The sequence below is a fragment of the Barbatula barbatula genome (genome assembly GCF_947034865.1).
Source record: "Barbatula barbatula genome assembly, chromosome: 6".
Classification (NCBI taxonomy): domain Eukaryota; kingdom Metazoa; phylum Chordata; class Actinopteri; order Cypriniformes; family Nemacheilidae; genus Barbatula; species Barbatula barbatula.
The window spans coordinates 21,447,965-21,471,984 of record NC_136765.1 but is presented as its reverse complement, the minus strand read 5'-3'; the positions used below and the strand labels follow the sequence as shown (position 1 = coordinate 21,471,984).

Here is a 24,020-nt window from a genome sequence, read left to right as displayed (position 1 = left end):
TGCCCTTTTTGATCACATTTGAACATGAAGATGCGGTTTGTTTTGAAGATCATCATCATCATCATGGTCACATTTACCACTGAGCTAAAGGAAACGTTTGTTATAAATGTACAACTTTGTTGGAAAATAACTTTTCTTTAGGAGGAAATATAAACTTTGCAGTCTTTACAGCTCTCAAGTTTACAGCAAATGACGCATTTGTGGTTAATCGAATGCATGAGACTTAATCAGACAGGTCTAATTAAATGAACTTTTCAATGAAAAAATTGACTACAATAAAGTGCTGAAGAAGAAGACAATAATTACTCTGATAAAAACTGGATTCAAAAATAAGTTGCAATTTCAAATCTCACCTTTTCACGTTTGTGGGAGGTGTGGCATTTATCACCTATATAAACAATATTGTACATGTCTGTTATTCTACAGTAGCTTGTGACTAAAATATGTCCTGATTAGTATATAGATTAGTATCCTGATAGTATGCAAACAATCATATTTAAACATGGACAAATTGAGCTTTGAACTTGTTGCAATACAAATCTTGTGGATTTAAAATGTAAAACGTCTCGGTTATGTATGTAACCTCTGTTGCCTGATGGAGGGAATGAGACGTTGTGTCGAACCGACAGATGGGGCTCGCCCTTGAGAACCAATCATCTTCTGACTATTTTGAAAAGGCCAATGAAATTGGCCAATGAAATTTGCATGCCGGGCTCCGCCCGCGGATATCCGGGTATAAAATGTGAGCCGGCGTGCTCATTCATTCACCTTTTGTGCTGAGGAGCCTGAGAGCATCTCGTGACTGCTGCAGCGGACGGCTTTTGTTGTGGCATGAAGGCCTCAATCAGGGAACAGAGTTTACATACGTAACCGAGACGTTCCCTTTCTGTCGGTCTCTCGACGTTGTGTCGAACCGACAGATGGGGTTCCTATTGAAAACGCCACAGCACTAGCCGCGTCACAATCTATCGCGAAGCGACGTTGACCGGCCTAGGCGAGTCAGACGTAAGCACTGTCGTGAGATTGTAACCTTCCAGTAGGTAGGCAGGGGTCCCAGGGCTTTAGAAAAGATGAGTAGCCCCTGCCCTCGCCCATCTCAGACGGCTCCATTGGCGAGAGCCGTCCGGTACCGTAGGACCCCTGGGTAAGCTCTATTCCCTCAATGGGGATGTGCGCTACGGAGACCACTTCCCACCCTCGGGGGGGAATACAGTGGAAACATCAACATGGTCTTACTGGCAGGGAAGAGCTCATGGGAGGTATGTGCGGGATGCCGCAAGGTGGATGTCCACCTGGGGAAGGTCATGTGTTTCAGAAGTGGAACTAACTCATGACGGAATCTCAGACGGAACCACCCTGAGGTCGGTTAGAGCTACATGAGGGTAACTCAGCTTGGGCCCGCCAAAGGTGGCAGGCTGCTCCGCTCAGCCCATTGCCTTGAGTGCTTAGTGATGGATGGACTGCCTATTCTTCGCCCAAGGGGAAAGAAGGGAGGCAGATGATAGCGCACTGACCCACCTAAAGAGGGGGATGGCGCTCTTCGCAGGCGTACGCCCTACCGGCCGCCGGTCTCACCTGGTGTTACCCTGTAAGACTCGAGCTGACACCGGTTTAGGCAATCCGTGGACACGGAAAATGCTTGCAGATCTAGGTGCCGGAGCACCATATCCCTGTGCGTATACAACAGATCTCGCCGAGATAGTTGAGTACCCGCACACCTCTCTCCCTGAGGGGAGTGAGGGCGGCTTCCACGACCTTCGTAAAGGCTCGTGGGGACAGGGACAGACCGAATGGGAGGACCCTGTACTGATATGCCCGAGAGAATCGAGACATGAAAGTACGCGTCCTTCAGGTCGATAGCCACGAACCAATCCTGACACCTGATGGATGTCAAGATGCGCCTCTGCGAGAGCATCCTGAACGGCAGCTTTTGAAGGTGCTTGTTCAGGGTACGCAGATCCAGAATGGGGCGCAACTCTCCACCTTTCTTGGGGACGATGAAGTACGGGCTGTAAAACCCGCTGGACATCTCGGCTGAGGGGACGGGCTTGATCGCCCTTCGCCAGAAGGGTGGCCACCTCCTGCCGTAGCACGGGAGCACCTTCGCCTCTGACTGAGGTGAAGAGGATGCCCCGAAACTTGGGCGGAGGTCTGGCGAATTTGACCGCGTAGCCGAGACGGATCGTATTCTCCAGCCACCTTGACGGTCTCGTGAGTGCTAACCAGGCACTCAAGACTGCGACAGGGGCACTAGCGGAACGATCTGCTTCACCGACCCCACGGAGGGTGGTTCGCTGGCTAGCGGTGCCGGCCGCACCTCGGGGGTGGGCTGGCTCCGCTGACTTACCTGCGTGGTGGTGGCGCAGCTCAACGCACCTGTCCTTGTCTCTTGCAACACCTCCTGTCCAATCAGATTAAAGGACTAAGGGCAGTATAAAAAAGCTAACTGATGTCATACTCTCAAAGGATTCTGTGTTGCTTTAAAACAGGAGCTAGAAAAAAGTAGACATGAAAACAAAAGTTTGATGACTGATCCTCAGATAATCATCTTCATTCATTCCTCCTGTGGGTCTCTCTGGCCTTGATTTTATCACATCTATCTCCACTTTGGCAGTACAAGGAGTGAACAGCTTGTATTACAAACTGAATCAATAAGAAGGAAGAAGATCGCTTTCAGAAAGACAGCCATTCGACATCTTATCGCTTATTTTGTTTTCTCCAAGAAAAAGAATGGACCAACAGCTGTGTCTGTGTAAGATTTTCAGAAGAAATAGTGCACCAGAAAATATTGTTTTTGAGATTGAATCGCAATTTTCTAATAATTTAAAGTCAATACTGAATATATTATTTAAAAATCGTGTGGACAATGTGAAGATGACATCACGCCTTATGCTGTATGTTGCAGTGGAGATGCCATCTTGGGAGGATCATACTCCACTGCTATTATTGTTTTTATATGCAACGTTACTTGTTTTGTTTGATGTATGGAGAAATCGAAAGTGAAAGGACAAGGGGCTTTTCCTGAACGACTCTGCTATTGCAGTTTTTAACTGACTTTGAAATTACTAAAGTAATACTGAATTGAATCTGTAAATATAAAACACCACAATTATGGTAATGTTCACTGTAATCTCACAGTATAAAGTTCACTGTAAAAAAGTATGTTAAAAACATGAATTTAAGAGCTGCTTTAAAGGTCCAGTGGATGAATTTTAGGGTCTTCTAGTGGCAAGGTTGCTAATTGTAACCAACTGCTCACTTCACCTCTCCTTTTCGAAGCACTATGGTGGCTGACACAGAATGTCGTCATGTTTTCGCTTCATTGCTAGAAGAGATAAATTGTTTACTAAACGCCCTCTAAGGTTTGTACATTTAGGGCTACTGTAGAAACAACATGGTTGTTATATGTGTTATATATAGATTGAACTAGCTCAGTCTAAGGTAATTAAAACATAACTCTTCATTAATTATGGTCTTTATACAGCTCTTGAAGACATAGATATATGTTATATGGCATTTCTGTCAATAGATCCTCCAGAAATGATACACTGGACGTTTACATGTTTAAATTTAATTTAATTGAAAATATTAAATTGTATTCAAATTACTTACAGTGGGCATATCTCAGACAGTTTTTTTCACATCTCATGTTAATCTTGAGTACTTACAGAATAGTATCGTACCCTTCAAATATCAATAGAGTCTGATCACATTTATAAAAGACAGATACAGCTGTATGACTATTTCCGAAAACATATGACGCGTGCGGGGGGAGGCGGAACTAAAGCATGTGCGCACCTATTACCAACAAAACACAGGCATATGACTCAGCTTCACTTACCGCATACAGTTCATGTCTGGCATCTTTTAGCTGGGACAGCTCTATCTATCAGTTTAACACAATCTCCAAATCCAGCATTATATCCACCATTTATAGAACATTCATCACCCAAATGCAGTGAACAAACAGACCCAGCTGAACTGCTTGATCGTAATGCTCTCTCTCTCCTGCACACAGGTGAAAGTGACGCGTACGCGTACGCATGCTCCTTCTCCCACTCTCCCTGGTTGTTGCGTGGACCTATTAAAGCCACAATATGGAAGATTTTTTTTTTAAATATCCAAAAATCACCTGCAAAGTGTGAATCTATTTCATGCAGTTGTGTACTTACATTATCCCGAATGTTCCCAAGAATGTGCAAATCCAGAGAAATTACTATTTAAAATAATGGCCCGTCCCATGTCTCCCTTGTATTTGTCGCATATCAGTGACTTAATATTCGGTGCTCCGTAATACCCTCAGTTTCCGGTTGGAGAAACTAAAGTACCACGTAAATGCGGAAGTGGTTATACAGCATCTGTAAGTGCGCCACATGTCCCATAATTCCACTCTCCTACATAACGTCATTTAGCTTAGGTTTTCTTTTTGGAAAGTGCGCCATTTAGCTGTTCAAATTTACATATTGTGGCTTTAAACAAAACGTTTTAAGTAGTTTTTAAAGTGATAGCAGACAGTAGCTATGTGATGAAATGTGATTTTGACGTGAATGTTTTAGACCATTATGTTCTGTTTTGTTGACATTGACGTTACTCTATGTGGTTAGTTGGTATCTACACCAGTGTCAAAGGGTGGATGTTACATTCAGTCAATTCTTTCTTCATTTCTACTTTAGCCCTTGTAGCTCACCTTGCTATTGACGTATACATCTTAGTGAGCCCACTTTACCAGCCACCTTTCATCAATATGGCCCGCGGCTACGATTCCATCCACAACACTTCATTCTGTTATGTACTCATAACTTCTTTTGTGCTGCACGGCGAAGTGCAATTGTCATGAGGCGACGCTAGAGCTTTCAAAAAGCCGTCGTTCATCTTCCTGTTTACACAGGAACGGTCCCACGCCTTATCTTTAATCACTTTCAAGCTGAGGAGGGCAAGGTCGCCCGGGACCTTATGACAAACTAGTTTGCCGAGCACTCCGCTTTGTGTCCCGGCTAAAATTAGAAAGCAATACACAGTTTGTTTCAATTATAGATTCAAATCTAAAGTGGCGTCTTTTATTATGCCGCGCCTGTTTAATTTGAAGAGGGGATGAAAATGGCCTTGGGGGACGAGAGGTGTTTGAGGATGAGTGGAAGACGGAGATGCTCGAGACAGGAGACAGAGCATGAGACATTGAGTTCAGACAGCATCTATGAGTCTGACTTCATTACCTGGACAGATTGATATCAGAATATGAGAAATTTGTCCTCATGAGAAGATACATTTATGAAGTTTGGGACATTAATAAGAAAGTAGTGATATGTGATCTGTTTATGGAGTTGACTACAGCCACAATATGTAAATTTGAACTGCTAGATGGCGCACTTTCAAAACGACAACAAAGGGCTATGTAGTTATGTAGGAGAGTGAAATTATGTAATTTTTCACCATCCAGAGGCGTATGGAGATTGCCCATCATGTTCACGGACGAGGTAATGGATGAATTTTATTTTATGAGATCATAAAGAATTAGCTTGCAAGAAAATTGTAATGAAATGCTACGTTAGCCCTCGAATGATATCGGACTTTGTCATTTGATTTGGTAGCGTAATGCTACACAGTTTTACGTGTTTAAACAGTCACACAGACGTTTAAAAAGTAAACTATGTTTACACTTTTTTGGGGTTTCCTTTATTTGCCAAAGAGTAATCGTGATCCATAACAAAAGAACAACAGATGCTGCGTCCCAGATGCTGTCACTTCCGAATTTGCATGTTGCCATAGTTTCTCCAACCGGAAACTGAAGATATTGCAGAGCAAGGGATATTACGCCACTGATATGCGACAAATACAAATGAGACAAGGGACGGGCCATTATTTTAAATTGGATTTGCACATTCTTGGGAACATTCGGGATAATATAAGTACACAACTGCATGAAATAGATCACACTTTGCAAGTGATTTTTGGATATTTCACAACAAAAAGTGGAAGATGACATACACAGCCTCCTAAGGTTGCTCCTTATTTTGGCAACAATACATCCTTTGTGAAAGCAATCCCATAATGCATCGCAACAAGTTCAATTAAGTTTTATTTAACCCTTAAATGTATCAATAAAATGTAGTTCAGTGTACTTAAATATAGATAATGCTTTATTTTATTATAGTAATTTTATTTGTATTAATGCCATTCAAACTTCTCAATCAACATTGCACATCTAAAGCTTCTCATGAGTTTTCATGATGTTTAAGCAGCGGGCAGCAAAGATTTTAAAACCGAACGCACATGTTGGTTAGATGTCTCTATTAGTTAGTGGTTTAATTCATCAGTTATATATTTAGCCTGTGCAAGTAACATGATGCAATGTCTCATGTTCAAAACATCATCCTTTTATCATTTGGATAAAGATGAGAGTTGCTGTGATCCTGTAAATCAATGAAAGGGTTTCTAAGCATCTCTGACCAAGTGACGGATGGGATACGAGCGCAATGTGCAACTGCAGCTTAAATATTTCTGTCATTGTAATGCAAACCTGTCCTTCCTTAATAGCTCACCCCTTGTCTGTCGCTTTATAAGAAGCATTGTTCGTCAGGAGGAAAATAAACTAGAGCGAATTGTAACTCGATTCAAATTTCAATACACCAGTATTGCCTGGAGATTGGACTGGCGTCTTCTGTGAAGCACCCTGAACGTGTCTCCTATATCTCTGGCACTTTTAACTGTGATTTCAATAAATCGAAGCGGCCGTCTCATAGGGATAGCGGCCGTCTCTTGCCCACGCGTAATATCCTGCTCCCACGTGGCTTGTCAGCACCTACTGAAACGTATCAGTCCTCCGCACCGCAGCCACTGTCGGCTGCCCCCATCCTCCGTATAATTGGATTCTAAACACAACTCTGGAGAAATATTTGTCTTTATTGTGGTACCGCAGTACCACCCCTCGCTGACAATTTTTTGTCTGTCTCACTGGATTGTGCGGTTAACCCCTGAACTGTCTCGCCAGCTCTCACGCAGAAGAAAACAATATGACTTCAAACTTTTTTTGGTTGCACCTCAGCACAAACTCAGGTTTTGTCTTTTTTTAAACATGACAGGAGAAATCGTAGGGTTTAATAAAGTACCGCAGGAAAGACGTATTTTTGTAAGCAAAACCCAAAGCGGGTTAGCATTGTAGTACTTCCGGTCCAGAAGTTATTGGTTTCCTGAATATGGTTTTGGTGAAATGCCTCAAACAAAAGCTCTAAATATTTTCACGTTCTATTTTCCAAAATAAAACACACGAGTTATTACCTGCTCGCAAGTTTTTAAAGCTTTTACGTATGTTAAAAATGGTTGCCAGCAAGTTGCTAAAAGCCAATATTTTCTTTGGTGGGAATTTAAACGTCATTACGCACAAAAAGCTCACAAATATTGTCGCTAATCTCCGAAAACGTGAATTGGGATTAATTCACTGAAAAATTCATTAACAGAGAACGTGATTTTGATAAAGTTTGAGAACGTTGTCGGAGGCTTGGTCATCTATCATTTTTTGCGATCTTCCAAGTCTAGGGTAAAAATCGATAGGCTTTTGGTTGAGGTAACCAATGCGTTGCTAGCTTCCGGGTTGGCCTACAAAAATATGTCATAGACTTGGTTGGCATTTTTGGGAACGCTCACAAAAACGTCATATCCGTTTGTGTCGTGGGGGAAAACAATCCATTACCATCCATAATGCGTGTGGACCTCGTGCTTGATCTTAAGTCTTTGTAATGACTACGACAGAATTTTTTTTTTGGTACAGTGTCGAAAATTTGCTGCTATGTGGTGTTCTGAATCTCTTATAAGTTAAAAACCCTCATCAGTGTAGTCCCACGCCCCGCACAGCAAGTCAGGGACTTTCTAAAAAGTTTAACATGAAAAACACTAATTCATTCAGTGATTATGTGATTTGGTAAATTGTACCCCGAGTTTGGGATTGTTTGTGTGACTAGTTAGTTTCGTAGTTATAATCGTGAGAACACTAAATCATAAATTATTTAATGTCGCCAATGTAAAATATATATGCTTATATATGGGTTTTAATTGCTATAATGAACCTTTATTTGATTAAAATAACCCTTACACATACTTTTATTCTCCCCATAGGTTTCCATTATAAGAAAGCAGCTTCGTGGCTTAAAACCAAAACAATCACCACGTATAACCAAATAATTAAATACATTTCTTTACCACTGATATCAAACAAAAAAACAAAATAACAGAGCATTCAGTGTTCTTAGTTAATCGCTGCCTTGAGCCACGTTAAGCTGTTTCCTTATAATGGACTTCTCTGTGGGAAACCGTTGCGTGCTACAGTCAAAACTGTGCATAAATGCATTCATTTCACATGCTAAGACAAACTAGTCTTTAATGATCATGGGTTAAAAATATAGACTGATGAAAGACCCTGGGATACTGATATTACAGTCGTCTCCTAGCTGGAGACTCAATCAGGTACAAGTCCCGCCTTTCTGTTAAAGGAGGCATTGCTTATTTGCTTACTTCAGAACGTGCATGCAAATCACATTGGACCAACCTGAAAAACTAATATTAAACAAAAAACAGCTGCCAAGGTGTGCTACACTGATGGGCTTCCCGTGACTCGACACTGACAGACATTGAAAAAGCAACTCAGCAAGCATATATACTACAATTATTTATTTGCTTATTACTGATTTAAATTATTTTAACATGCCTGCTTAAGTACGGTCAGTTGTGATAATTGCTGTTTCAGACCCCGCAGTCACAAAACTGCTAAATCTACAAGTAATCCGTGAGAAAGCTATTAATAAAAGAAATCCATTTGTTTTTTCCATGCTGGACAATTGTAATGGTCCCAGAGCGGCAGCTTAATTAAATGCAACGAAAACCCGTTGTTACCTTGAGGTAGATCGCAGCGTTTAAGTAATTTGTTTGTTTCTCGACATGTCCTCCTAACCACAACACAGCCAGAGACAGATGATGCTGTGAACAGCGGATGCAAGGTGACAAACAACAATCCCTGAAATTGGCCACATACGTGCCTTACATAGGTTCAGTGTTTTACAACTTCAAAACAAGAGCATAACATGACCAAATCATCTGCATTAACGGCACGAAATAAGAGATTTTGCATCTTTCTTTAAAAAGTTGTCTAAAATAAGACCACAAGAATGTACATTTAGTTCAAGTAAACATTTAGTTCATTACATTAAGATTATATAGTGAGTGACTTTTATAGATCAGAGTCAACATTTTTCAGCTAAGCCCCTGCTTTTATTGCTTTAAACATTTACGCTATAATCTTGTAAACATCTGTTAAAGGTTGCATCAGACTAAACCCTGTCTGACTCTGTCAGGCATTGATATACAAGTTAGAACATTAACAAAATCAACTTTGCCTTCATATGCATTATCCTTTCTAATGCCCGGTACATTAAATCGGTCTGTCTGGTGTCCCATTTCAAGCAATTAAAGCGGTTATGACAACATATCTGAAAGTGGGCTAATTTGAGGAGAAACCTTGTGTGATGTCTCACTACGGGTTTGATCCCCTCTGGCACTCGGCCCTTTAATGTAATATATTTCAGCAGTTTAGCAAACGGGAAGGATTTGGTGATTTCGAGATGGCACTACCATTAAGGGCTTGAAAGTCTCGCTATTAGAAGCCTAAAGGATATATGAGACCGGGTGCAGGTCCCTCTGCTGTCTGCAATCATAATTGAAACGGTTGCCATGAAAGGCAAATCATCATCTCACACCTCTGAAATGAAAATATGTGCGGCTCAATTAACCTGCCGTACATCAATAATTCAGACGCCCAGAGGAAAACATTCCTCCATCGCACCTCTCAAATGTAAGGTTTACCTTCCTCCCAGTCTGCCCGATGATCTCAAATACATTAATGGAATAATGGAGAGACCGCAAGCTAAAGAAATAGTAAATTTTCCTAACTTCTAGCACACTAACTGTGCAGTTAATGTGTTGAATATTCTTCTGAACATATTTAAAGTTCTCTATATTCTCTGTAGAAAACATTACAATTCACTCAAAAATAATATAATTAATAAAATATTTATGGTCACCATGAAATGTGAATGTATGAATAATGCTAAATAATGCATACATTTATGTAAAATCATTACATCATTAAAATTTCCAGGTAAATGATTCCTGTTGCTCCATTAGTAGGAGATTGTGTTGGGTTCGATGCTGTCCTTCTAAAACTTTGTATCTCCACATTTCGTGATTTTTTTTTTTCAATAAACATTATTATTAGTCACCCTTTATGTTTGTCACTTGGTTTTGCAAATATCTAACCAAACAAAGTATTAAAACGTACCTGTCAACCCATTTCCTGAAAAACAGCAAATTTGAACATATGCTAAATAATAACTGCCTTCTCGTAAATTTACCTCCTGTCATTCCAAGAAAAGAAATTAAGTACATTTTTTCTCTAAGTTTCTAAAGCCCCAAAACAGAAAAAACGTTCCTCTGATCTTCCTCTCAAGACTTTTTCCACGATAATTTCTTTGAAGAAGCACTGAGTACGTAACCTCGAAAGAGTTCTGCGCTGCGATCCATACACTCCTCTCACCGCAATATCTCCTCTCTGTCTCCACAGCCCGTATCTTAATTAAGCTTAATAAAATGAGCAGGCCCTGTTCCAGTTTCGACACAAATGCAAATGGATCAAAAATAGAAGCCGCATCCTGACAGCATACATGCAAGGGGATTGCGGTTCATAAATAAATCGCTTTCCCTACTGTAACAGACTACTTGTTTACTGATCCTGTTTGCACAAATTAGGATGAGAAAGCAAACATGACAACATCAGCCTGTTGACCTACTAGACTGATTGGAATTAATGAGAATTCTCCAGCCGATTGCATTGAAGTACCCACAATCCTCTATTCTTCCTGAGAAGATGAGAAAAGAAGGAGCTTGCCGTCTCTCTAATTTCAAGCTCATTTCAATCACTAATTTCTACCCAGTCCCTGATTATATATAAAGCCTATTCGTTTCTATGCGGTTATTGGATGATATCACGCTATTTTTTAATGCAAGTGACAAAAAGGTGGATTATGAGGCAAAGAAAGGAAAATACACCGGAATGGAGAATTCAATGCATTCTTAAATGATGAATACTAACAGAAATAATAGGTGCCTGAATCTAAAGATGGGCCAGCGTGCGTGGGACAGGATTTAAAAAATGAACACACAAATATAAACATATATAAACAAATATAAACAAATCATTTTTAGTGACGCCTGCGAAATAAAAGTAAGCCTCTCAGACACAACTGTGAATGTTCTTCAATGCATCACGATCTACTATTGTGTATTCCTTAACATCTTATTTGCCACAAAAAGGCAGACAAGACCTACAGCAGAGCTGCTCGGGAGTACGTCAGAGAGAGATGTTTTATTCTCTGGTGCGCTGCAGGCGGACGCATGCTTCATCGATACCGCAATGTTTGCATGTGTTTTGCCTGTTTGTGCTCAGATTGAACGCGGTCTGATGCTTGGCTGAGCATCTACTGTTTCCAGATAAAGTCAAATATGGTCAACTTCAGCCTTCAGTGTAAATGGAAATTTCCATCTCCGCGGTTCACGGGCCCTGTGCCGTCACGCTGTGCACACTCTAGCATTGGGGGGTTCTTGCAGACCGCAGTTGGGGCAGAAGTAGGTTGTGTTTAGGCTGTGCCCTCTTTCTTAACGGAGCAATGCACTATCCATGTATCTTGACCCGAAGGCTAAGAGGAGCTGTCATCTAACATCTGCTACCTATCTGTCAGCCTAAGCAGTTCGGTAAAAGCATATCGGTCTCGCATAAAATGTTCACAAACACTGACAGCAATGACACCGTATTTGATTTGTTCCATCAATTTATATCATATTATGAACAACTGCAACAATTCCATGTATTAGAGTACCACATAATGTGTGTCTTATTTCTTTTTTTGTTTATCTATTTCTCTTTACTACAGTAACCAATACCCAATTGTATGTCACAAATGCATCTGTGAATTAAACTGCATAAAACATTAGTATTTGTAACATCTTTGAAGGGCCAATGTACAACCAATCTTTGATTTATTACAACGCTTAAAGGAATAGTTCACCTGCAAAATGAAAATTCTGTCATAATTTACTCACCCTGTCATCATTTTAAACCTGTGTGATTTTCATTCTTCTGCAAAACACAAAAGAAGATATTTTGAAAGATTTTGGTAACCAAAAACCATCGGTCCCCATTGACTTCTACTTAATGGACACAAAACCAATAGGGACCAACAGTTTTCTGTTTCAACATTTTTCTAAATGTCTTCTTTTGTGTTCTGCAGAAGAAAGTCATGTCATACAGGTTTGAAATGACAAGAGGGCGTGTAAATAATGTCAGAATTTCTTTTTTGAAGGTGAACTATTCCTTTCAATAATAATCTATGTAAAACAATTATACATTTACTAAAAGAAAGACATTCAAGGCATTAAATTAATTGTGCAGCTCTCATTAAGCTAAAGCTATAAAAAAACTAAGAATACAAAATTAAATACAAATAATGATCCAATTAGTAAACTTTAAACTACAGAAATGTGCTGAGCAGCGAAAATAAATTTGTAGCACTGATTCTTTTAGCAATAGTCTAACACAAACTTTGTTTGTGCGGTCAACTGTGGAGCTTCATGGATATAAATGTGTCTTGCCAAACTTTGTCAGAGACAAGAGAGACTGATGGCTTTAATATCACCTCCACCAGCTCAATTTGTACCAGGATGCCTATGAAATGGCCAGTCTAATCACATCTCACCAAATCACAGTGTTTTATTGGCTCCCGGTCAAACTTTATGTGGGCGGCGCTCTGCGAGGTTGTCAAGTGCGAGGGAATGGCTTTATCTAAAGGACGCGGGGAATTACAAACAAACTGAAGCCGCATAAGCAGTTTCGAAAAACATAAAAACAAAAACGTGCGAGAGAGGCGCTTGACCTTATTAAAATACAGTCGTGGCCATCTCTGAGAGAGGCTTGAACTCACTTTAAATGGAGCGAGTGGTTTGCATATTGTTTGAAAATCATTCAAACGCACCTGCATGAGTGACTTCTCGTAAAAAAGAAACAAAGCCTCTCTTTTGCATATTTATGGTTTGACACAAGCACAGAGCAGAGTATGTTGTTATATGTTAGGCTGCAGTTGACTGTTTTTTAGTTCAATACTACAATAAACAATCAGTTCTACAATCTAAAAAACAAAAAACGGAGAAAATACAAAAACAAATCATTTTGGCAATTAAGACTGTGAAGAAGGACAGCTTTGTGGTAGTCCTCCTAAAAAAGCCCAATGTTGTGTTGCAACAAAGTTTTGTCCTTATTTATGTGAATTGCAAATCTGGGCCATGAATTTTGTGGTTTAGTGCAAGCTGGCCCACATCAGAAATGATTAAAACCCTAAGGCAGCTTCACGCATTTACACCTGCTTAGAGTCACCCGCTGTTGTTTTCCAACACGTTTACAATTTTTTCAAATGCGTCATTGAACAAAATGCTAATTACAATTTTCGCTGTTGATTAACTAAATCTCATCTGTATAATGTTATATAGATTTTCTTCTTCTTTTTTTTTAATCCAAAACTATATCTGTTTACATGAATTAATACACAGCAAACTAACATGAACAATTTTCTTTTCAATAAATTTGAATTATTTTACTAACAAAGATCAACAAATGCTGAATTTTTTTATTGTTAGTTCATGTTAGCTAATGCAAATAATATAAAAAATACAGCCTTATTGTATTTCCAGTATGGCGAACTGGACATTTGGCCACATAGGTACTAAGTACAGGTACGAAAACTATATTTTTGTCTGGACATCTCTTTGTATTAAGAGCACATGTACCTGTATTGTGGGTGGAGTGCGGTGTTTTCTCGTGGTGGTCGTGGACATGGTAGTGGTGGTCTCGATAAAGGTGGTGGACATCTCTGGGGGCAGGGCGGTGGTTCGGGCCGAACCCGCCGAGGGAATCTCTCCCACCAGGCGCACGCTTCCGTTGATTCTGATGTTGGGGTTGCCCTGAGCAGCCATGTTGAGCACTTTCAGGCCGTTGTAGTAGAGACCCGAGAGCTGGCCCTGAAACGGACGCTTGCGATCCGCACCACCGATTCTTATCGTAGCCTGGGTGTTGAATATCGTTAGCTGCCGCCCTGAGGACGCAAAGAAACATTAAGAATATTCATTGGTTTGGCTTCAGAGAAAACATCTCCTTCAGTAACATAATTAATAGCAGTCTTGTACAATTAACAAACTCAACCGCAAGACAATGGCTGCGTTGGCTTACTCTAGCCTAATTTGCTATCTGAAATACTTAGAGTTATACTACCATGAGACGTGTCGTAAACATTCGCAGGGCCAGACAATAAACCAGACCCATTACATCTCGCTGAATGAGTCCATCTACAAACCCATGATGGCTGCAGTAACTTTCACTGTAATTGTTTCTATAAGAGAAACTTGATTTCTCAGGGACATGAAATTGCTAAGATATAGGTTTGATTCAGATTTAAACGGTAGTGCTTTGTTACAGTTAAGAGGCTAATAAAAAACTCTACACCATTGATTGGACTGCAATGTTATCTATGGGAGACGAAATTAAATGTGCAATTTCACTAGGTTTGGAAAACAATGCAGCAAGGCAGATATCACGGAAGCTAAGTACATAAACAATTTCATTCTTGTTAAATGAGTGCAAAAATCATTCCAACTACTGCTGTAATGATGACAATAAAAAACGTCCTAATTTGGTGGGTAATTCCAGTGATTATAATGAGCTGGACTCATGATGATATGCAATTAATGTCTGAAACAATTATCGTGCCGTCTTACTCATCTCAGATGATACTTCCAGTGCTGTCCTGTAACAGCAGCTCTTGTGTTTTGCATTTGTGTTCTATTTAAATTTATGACGCAATTAATTTGTTTTAACATTTACATTTAAAAACATTCATAAAACCTTTACTAGGCCAATACATAATCATTGAACAATAACAATTTATTGTTTTAGTCTGACTTTAATAACAAGACAAATAGTTACGAAACCCTTTCTTAGAAAAGGCAAAAGAAAGAGTTATAAAGACGATTCAAATGAATGCAAACGAATGCAAAAAAATGACATAAATGTTAATAAAAAGAAATGTAAATGATAACAAAAGAAAAAAAGAGAAAAAAACAGGGAGGTGTTACCTTTCTCCTGAAGCCACTCCTCTACGGGCCGGGCATATTTGAAAGGAATTTTCTTATTTGCCATTTGTATTCTCTCATTATCGCTGTTACCTTTGAAGTTTAAAAGACAGCAATTTGGACAATATTTAACAAGTTGTTTAAACACTTTTAGAGATATTTAGTCATGTAAATTTATGTGCTATTTCAAAAATGTTCATTTTCATAGTCAAACAGAAGTTAATTTTATTTTTCCTCTAGTAATCAAATGCTATTTAAACTGAGAAGCTACTCAATCTTCTCTTGTAATTAAATCAGCCATTACCAGAGTTGACAAAAACATATTTATAATTAACAATACGGGTTTGTCTGCAAAAGAGATGTAATGAAAGAAAGCAGATTAGCTGCCTGAGGTCAATCCATCTATCCATCAAAAGATGACAGTACGTACTCTTTCATGCTTCACATAATTACATACACATTTCTCCGCTGATTGCTAATGATGTCGGTCGAAATGTTGCATTTTTCATACAGTAAATCACATCAACAGTCATAATCATATGGAAAAACAGCCAATCATGGATAAACAAGAACTAGACAGCAGCTGCTTATGTTTCAAAAGCCACGGAAATGATACAGTCGTGAAAACATGTTTGATGAATGAGCCGGGACCGAGTTGAGAAGCATCTGTAGATGTTTGCTTCAGCGGCTGATATTCCATACCATTGGGGGTTAGCAGAGACACAACAGGAAGCATCAGGGGGGGGGGGTGTGGGTGTCATTTGAGGAAGGGAGGCTAACAATGTCGTGCTGCTTCGACAACGACATCGAGTGGCAAGGGTGTCGCAACACTGCGGGTTGTCACGAGAGCCACATTTTTGGAGGGGTATGTGGGGAGCGGGGAACCCTATAGGGGGTCCGCATAACTGGCAGGGCTGTCTTCAGACAGCGGTAGGTACAACCAATATCCTCAAAACCTACAATTTGAGTCACACAAGCCCAATGACGTGTGAGAGTTAAAGCAACACACACAGCAAAAGCAAGAAAATTGAGTGAAGAGAAAACAAGACTATTGCAAGGTGCTGCAAAAGAGAGGATGATCTCCCCCCAAAAAAAATGTTGGTCATCATTATTCACCCTCGTGATGTTAAAATCTGTATATGACTCTGTGAAACAAGTAACAACAGTAATGCAGGTTTGGATTGACATGAGGAGGAGTACATAATGAAAGAATTTCCATTTTTGGTTGAATTTATGACAAGGTCACCCCTACCCGTGGCCCAACCTGCAATCCTTATGTTACCGGCACAAACCTTAGACCATGTGCCAGTTCCTTAGACAGATGTCAGTAAGCACTACTGTTGCAGGTGGTCCATGAAGGGCCCTTGTGGGACTCCAAGAGGTGCACACAGAACAGATGGAGAGAACGACTGGGACACTTATTACCATCAAAAACAGGGAGTGAAGCAGACTGAGGCCATGACCTCTCTCAAATTCACATTCACCACACGCACATAGTTTTCCCATTCACCATCCTCTCAGTACATTTTCGAGTGCCAAATTAAATTTCACACCGATAAAAAAGTGTTTTGGGCTCTAAACATCGACTGTCATGCAGTTATTAGTAGTGCCTCCGGAGTTTAGCCTGATGATGTATTTTATTAAAGACGGTCAGTGATCCATCATCACAGATGTTCATAGCTCAGGTACGTTTATAGGAACGGTGGATACTAAAAACAAAATCTCTGACTCAAGAAAAAGAACAGCTTAAGACAGAATATTTCTTCTTTCTACACCTGCACAGCTCCTTGCTCCTTGCCAGACGATTTTCTTGTCACCTTCCTACTTTGTCACTAAATAAAACACCAAACAAAAATAAGCTACTGAGAAGTCACTTATTTTTTTCTCTTATATATGTTCACTTAATCATTACATAAACTAAATTATCATATACCGCACTGCAAGTAAAATATTTTTGGAGCTTTATTGTAGTTTTTGGGGAAGTGGGAGTAAGTATTGAGGGCTTCCTACATCACAGACATTTGTGGATTTGTGTCGCTTTGATCCAAAGGAACAGAGGCCACGACATCTTTTCTCACTCCTGAGGACATGAAAAGCTCTTTGAAAATGAAACAGCGGCACAAGGTGTTAACATGGCACAGGATCACACGCTGCGGGGGAATTTTCCTCCTACCGTGATTAACTTTCACAAACACATACAAGAATGTGTGATATCTGCACATTTTTATATCCTTTAATTCCAAATTAGCGCAGCCCTTAATGGTTTTGCAGTACCACGAGTGCACAGAAAAAAAGCGTGGTGTTACATTTAAAATGTATGAGATGTTTCATAGAAATGGTTATAATTTTGTATAATTCAATGTGATCAGCGCATCTCTCTCCATAGAAGAGACTGCTAATAACAACTCAAAATAATTCATAAGAACATCCTCGTGATTGGGAACATATTCCCGCTGTAATCCTGAAAAGCTGCGTGCACTCGTTCTCTCTGCAGAGTGATGAATTACTATGGAGCATCATCGCTGAAAACAAATATAGCTTCTTGCACAAAACACTTTCCCTTTCCAAGTATTATTAAAGCCACCAATAAATAAATAAATCACATAAAGACTATTGTGTTGTGTTGCCCAGTGACAGAACCATTGTTTCTCTCCTCTTGGCAACTATTGCCTAATTTAAAAATATATTTTTTTAAAGTTTGAGTTTAAGAGTCACAATTACATAAAAGTATTACGGTATAACCATAGTATTTGAAAACTATCAAATATGTTACAATCTTACAGTTATGTCGATTTATTAATGAAGTTAACATACTGTACATATGTCCTATGTTGTGTCATAAATCAAATTAAGCAAAAACCAACAGTATGATTTTACAACATAAAACACAACATTTACATTTATTCATTTGGCAGACGCTTTTATCCAAAGCGACTTACAAGTAGTTTTATACAGTGGCACATTACTGCATAACATAAAACACAAATAACACAAATAGCACAAGAGAGATTTATCTTCATTGTTGGTTTAAAAAAAATTGCATTCACATTATAGGACACAATTACGGCACATTTGTCAACTCCCCATATATCCAAAGAAAAGGGAAGCATCATTTCACATGGAGACCAGTATAAAGGTTGAAAGAGAATTTCTGTGGTATTCTATTCACATTAAACCTCGAGTTACTGTAAGTGAAGAACTGAATGTCTACACACTTGATACACATTAAACTCTGACAGGGAGAAATTTGGAAATTTAAAACACTCGCCTCGTGGCCCTTGAATCTCTCCAGCTAACTCTTCTTACACTTGGCTTGTGTCTCAATCGAAAGAGCCGTCTGCACATTATCTCGCTCCGAACACATTCCCAAATAAGAAATGTGACTCCAGAGGATCGTCCCTCAGTCCCGAGCAGACAATGAGAGTGGGAACGTTTATCCGGCCATCCTTGGTGGTTTCATTTAATCGTGGGATTAGAAAGACAGCTCATATTGAAAGCTTATCTCCTTCCCCCTCTGGAGAGATTTATAAGGGCAACAGATTTTGTTTTTGATACTAGTAATTGTATTTGGCTCATAGGGTGCACAAGTATCTGTTTCGCACGTAGGACACCTGTCTCAAAACTATTAAAGATTATTTTCTTTGTCAAAAACGCAATCTAGTCTTTTTGTTTTGAGAGCCTTCGTTTGGCCCGGTCAAGCATCACGAGGGTCCTTCCATCAATATTTCCACACTCAAGACTAAGGCTTCCTAATCATAATTTGCACAATTTATGATAAGGGAAGTTCTGTCCTTCTGAATGTGGACATTTTAAAGGAAGAACACGTCGATTGGATTTGATGAATTTTCGAACTTCACTGGACTGCATGAAGACACGGCGATGGGACGTTTTCTGATAAGGACTGCTAGGGGCCATGATCAAATCCTTGCAGACATTATGTTGCATCCGAGATGACTGATTAAATTTTTTCTTCTTTTAACAGAAGGTTTCTGAGGTTAAGACATGCCTACTGCCGTATGGCACAGACACTGCTGCTAAAGAAAACATTTTTGGTCATCTGCTTTGTGTCCTCAGATGAAAAAGATTGTCTCATTCATATTAAACAGCCATACAAATAAAAGCAATCTCTGTAAAACAGAAGATAATGGAGACAAGCAAAGCCATTCTGAGCAGGTGGTGCTATTTTACCGCAATTTACTGCGAGGACTTGTTTTTCACCAGAAATAAGCCATCAAAAGCTCTAAATGTTTTAACAGAACTAAGGAATCACAACCTTACAGAGGGAGGTCACAAAAACAGCCAGGACTGGGGGTCAAAATCATTATGTAAGCCCATTTAATGACATCCAAACATTAGCATTAAAGTGACGAGACGTGTAAAATGTATTTGCGGAGCATTATAAATTCTAACTGCTTTAGCGTTTCTGGAGCAGGGCCATATAGGACTCTACAGCATCATTTCTAAGGTTGCTTTAGTAACCACAGGCATGAAACAGCATGAGGTAAGCACATATGATTATACTTGTGAGCTCAAACCAATACATTTCCGCCCAACCACACGCAATAGGGGGCTGTTATTGCCTATAAAAAAACCTTAATGGCTCCGCACTTAATGCATTCAAAAAGTTACTTGTATTAAATTGCACAGAAGTTCTCTTTTAGAAAACAGGTGTTTTTTTAATTCATATAAATACACAATTGCATCAAACCATTAAAACAGAGACTAGTTGCTTTTTAGTCACACAAAGTAAGAGCATCTTAGTTAAAGAAGCAAGACGAACCTTACTCAGAAGGGTGCGCATGAAGAGACAGAAAATGAGTCTCTACCGACTGCGCTGATGGCACCAAAATGATACGCTGATTTGACTGAACTATGGCGGTCTCAACCGCTGTCAGTGCTACCGCATAACAGCAGGACCCACTGCACGTGTAATCGTCTACCATTTTCCCCACCGTCATTGGCTATTACCCAGCCTGGGTCGGAGCTGCCAAAGACGACGCAGGGACATCAAAAAGCCCCTGGACAGCCATACAGAATGAAGAACTCTCCTACTTTATGCACACGCGCACAAAGATATGTAATTATGGACACACACTGTTGAGCCATCATGTTGTGTACATGTGTGTCAGAAATGATATAACTCCCCCTGTGGTCCGTTGTATAACCCCTGTCCTATGAATACGCTGGTCTACCGAACATGGCGTCAAGTTCCCGTGTGATTGACACGCACTGAAATTTCCTGCCAAACTGAAGAGATGTGAGGGCAGTGCGGTACTGCAGACGGAGTGATACAGATTTAGTTTGATTCAATTTAGTCTGCCTTTTATAAAGATATTGATAAATATGTTTTTTTAGTTTAACAGTAAATTAAAATGTTTGTCCGTGCAAAACATGGTTGCATGTAAAGAGAATTTATATTTTTGATTTAATACTACGTGGCCACAAATATAAATCAGATTTTTCAGCTATTAAAGAGTTTTTTGAAGTTGAAAAGCAATGTAATGTTTGCAATGCCAATGATGCAGTAAACATTTTACGATAGTCTATACACCACTGTACTGTATTGTTGTTTGGACTTTTCCGGAAGTGTTAATCCTTGTAAAGGTATCCTTTTGTACAGATTAGATTTAACACAACCACTGTCGCAAATATAAATTCTCACGCGAACACAATATCCTCACGCAATTGGCATGATGGAGTGCTGAGCTCGAAATCGAGACCATTTTAGTCGCTTATGCTCCTTAAATTTATCCTGTGAGACCTCAAAATATATGAACAGCAGCAGACTGTTCCACAAGTAGTAAGTTTAGCAATTAACGTTATTTTAAATACATTCACAGGTAAACCTCTTAAAAAACTGATAATCATTCTCTTACATATGTGCAATGTTAGCATTAAACATGATGTGTTAATGTATCTTTACTGTTTTTCTGAAAACTATGAGGATTCAGTCAGTGGAGGAAGGAGGATTGACAGTGTGATATGGTCTCCACATCTGCTGACACGAACACTATACAAAAGCATAGAAAGAAATCAACCACAGCTCTTTACTAAAAGCTGCACCAGGTGAAGAAAACAAAGCATACATTTTGTGCAATTTCTGCCTGTCAGTTCAGTTTGTGACAGAACATTTAGCACTGTTAATATTTTGTTTATTATTCCAGTGAATGTAAGTGAAAATGGTTTCTTAGTTTCTATCTGCAAATCATGTTTTGTTGTAACTTGTGTAATAAAATCTAATGGTATCTCTGCTGTATTGTTTCAATGATTCATGTGAACGCTGAACCATGATCAGAGATCCCGAACAAGAGAATGGCATAAGCAGCTTTTCAAATGTCTCTATGTCTACCAACAGTGATTCTAGAGAGTTCAAAGAACAAAACTACAAATCAATCTATCCACAAAACTCACAGCTATTAGAGAAACGTGTGAGTGATGCATTTCAACAAAGGAATTAAGCCTCCATCTGTTTACTCTTTAAAATCCTCTCTAAATGCACAAACTCATTAAATCTATTATATTTTAGGGTCTTTCAATAGAGACATGGGTTCACCATACAGGAGGTTGATAAACATCTTTTATTTTCGTCTGAATTATTAACCAGGTGTATTTTTAATGCTAATTGGTAATTATAATTCTCATAACATACAAATGAAATCAGATTCAGACTAAAAACCCAATGCTAGTCACAAACATTTCCTTGCATGTAAATGTGGTTAGACTATCAGTAACAACGCAGGATAATTTGTCATAAGACTTAGCATCGGCTATGTTCTAAATATAACGTATTACGGCTTGCATTTGTTAGTTCACGCTAGAGGAAGGTACAGCTTTGAAAAGAAACTGCTTATCTGACTCTTGCAGTAAGTTAGGAAACTACATTTCCACTCTATAAGTCCATTATATGGCGAAGTGAAACGGTCGAAAGAAGATTGTGCTGATTTTCAACTCCAGATTGTAACCTAAATACAAAAATCGTCAAATTCCCCCTCAGCATTTTCTGGAAAAATCCAGGCAAAGCCAGGCACATCCGTGCCTACCACCAATAAGTCACACTAGCATGGAAGTAGCTTTTTTAATGCTTACTCATATTCATTAGCCGTTACCGGAGGGTGTGCGAATTGTATTAGCACACTTGGCTCAAGTCAGGTGAATGGACAAGCACAGCACAATATATTCTCAAAGTGACGGCTGGTGTAAAGTTCTTTGAGTATTCTGCACATGGCCTCGGGGTACGTTGTAATGACACTCATAAGCTTTAGGTGCCTGTGCTCGTGGGCCTGTAGACATCTCAGCTTGACCCCTCGGGACCCATGGGAGATAAATAGAGAGCGCGCTTGAAAGACACAATCAGCTTCCTTGGCCTCTCTATTTGTATGTGCTTAGCACAGCAAGGCTACGTTTAATTACTTGGCAAAAGCACAGCTCTGGAAACAATGCTATAAAAAACCTTCCCGTAGATCAACTGGTACAGCACGGCACTCGCAACGGCAAGGTCAGGGGTTCAAACATATGTATTGATAAAATGTAAAACCCGAATTGCTTTGAATAAAAGTGTCTGACAAATGTATAAATGTAAAACACTTCTAGTACTTCAACGGAGACCATTAAATTAATTTCAGTTATTCAGTGGTTCGAAGTTATTTCTTATTATTCTGCCAATACCATGATAACCACACCTGAAGATATTTGTCAGGTTTTTGTCCCTACAAATATGTTCTTCACATATTTGGCACATTTCAGTACAAATTTTGAAGCATGACTTTACAACTAGTATTTATGGCCTGGGCTACTTCTATGGAGTTATCCGACTAACACAGATGTGCATGTGCGACGGGAAGAGAGAGAGAGAAATAGAGAGAATGTCCTCCAAAATGTTCGGTCGGTGGCGCCAGTATATGTAAGTAAAAGAGCGTGTCTTACATAAATATTAAGCAATTAAAAAAAAAAGTAAATTAGCCACTTTCCTTGGCCAGGATCTTATTCTGGTCGTTTTGCTGTATTAGGCTGTATATCTATTAGTACTAATTTAGGTAAATTGACAAAGTGGTTATAACTATTATATGGTCAACTGCAGTATAACAAAATAAAACCCAGATGTTAGATGTGGTTCAATGCTTTACATCCCATTTACCCTTTAAATCGAATAAAAAACATTTGTGACGGTATCACAAAATATCAGTTATGAACGGAGCCTTTGTTAAACACACCCCGACAACTCAAATCTGCAGATGATATTTCTTCATCAATGTCCTGACAAGTTCAAATTGAAAAATCAAACCTTACGAAGAAGCGGGAGCCAATGCAAAGAGCAGGTTGCCATGAGGGGACATCTGTCTTCAGGCATAATCATATCCAATTCGCAGGTGGCCGTGTGCATGCATAAATATTTTATTATCATGTTGAAACTTTGGCAGAGAAAGTAAATTTTGCTGACATTTAAATAGAAGTGTTACACAACTGTGCCACCTATAAATCTCAATGATATATTTCCTCGGCTCTTATGTCTGTCTGGTGCAAATCGCCGTGCAGCCAAAAATGAAACTTTAGACCTAAAAACGCAGGCGGCCACTGACTTCTGTATAATGCATCCATGTGCATCCACAGCCACATGCTGGTTCTTCAATTTTTCATGCCTAATATCATTCATATAAATGGCATACTGATAAATAGATGAATTAGCAGAGCTGGCCTCATAAAATGGGTTTATAGAGTGCCGTGAGGAACCAAAAATCGATGCCCTGACATGCTTAACCTGAAAAAAGTTCATGTCTTTACGTAAAGACGTTAAAAAAAACATAAAG

The 24,020-nt window shown here is 39.4% G+C and overlaps 1 protein-coding gene across 1 annotated transcript in view; it reads right to left on the bottom strand.

Moving 5' to 3' along the window:
* Window positions 1-24,020, bottom strand: part of nrxn3a (neurexin 3a) — a gene marked incomplete at its 3' end in the record, with an annotated part of 172,585 nt that overhangs the window by 16,071 nt on the left and 132,494 nt on the right. The window contains exons 13-14 of the mRNA XM_079458793.1: window positions 15,220-15,309; window positions 13,879-14,183 (exon numbers count right to left, since the gene is read on the bottom strand). Coding sequence (XP_079314919.1) covers window positions 13,879-14,183; window positions 15,220-15,309 — 395 coding nt within the window. The remainder of the gene's footprint in view (window positions 1-13,878; window positions 14,184-15,219; window positions 15,310-24,020) is intronic.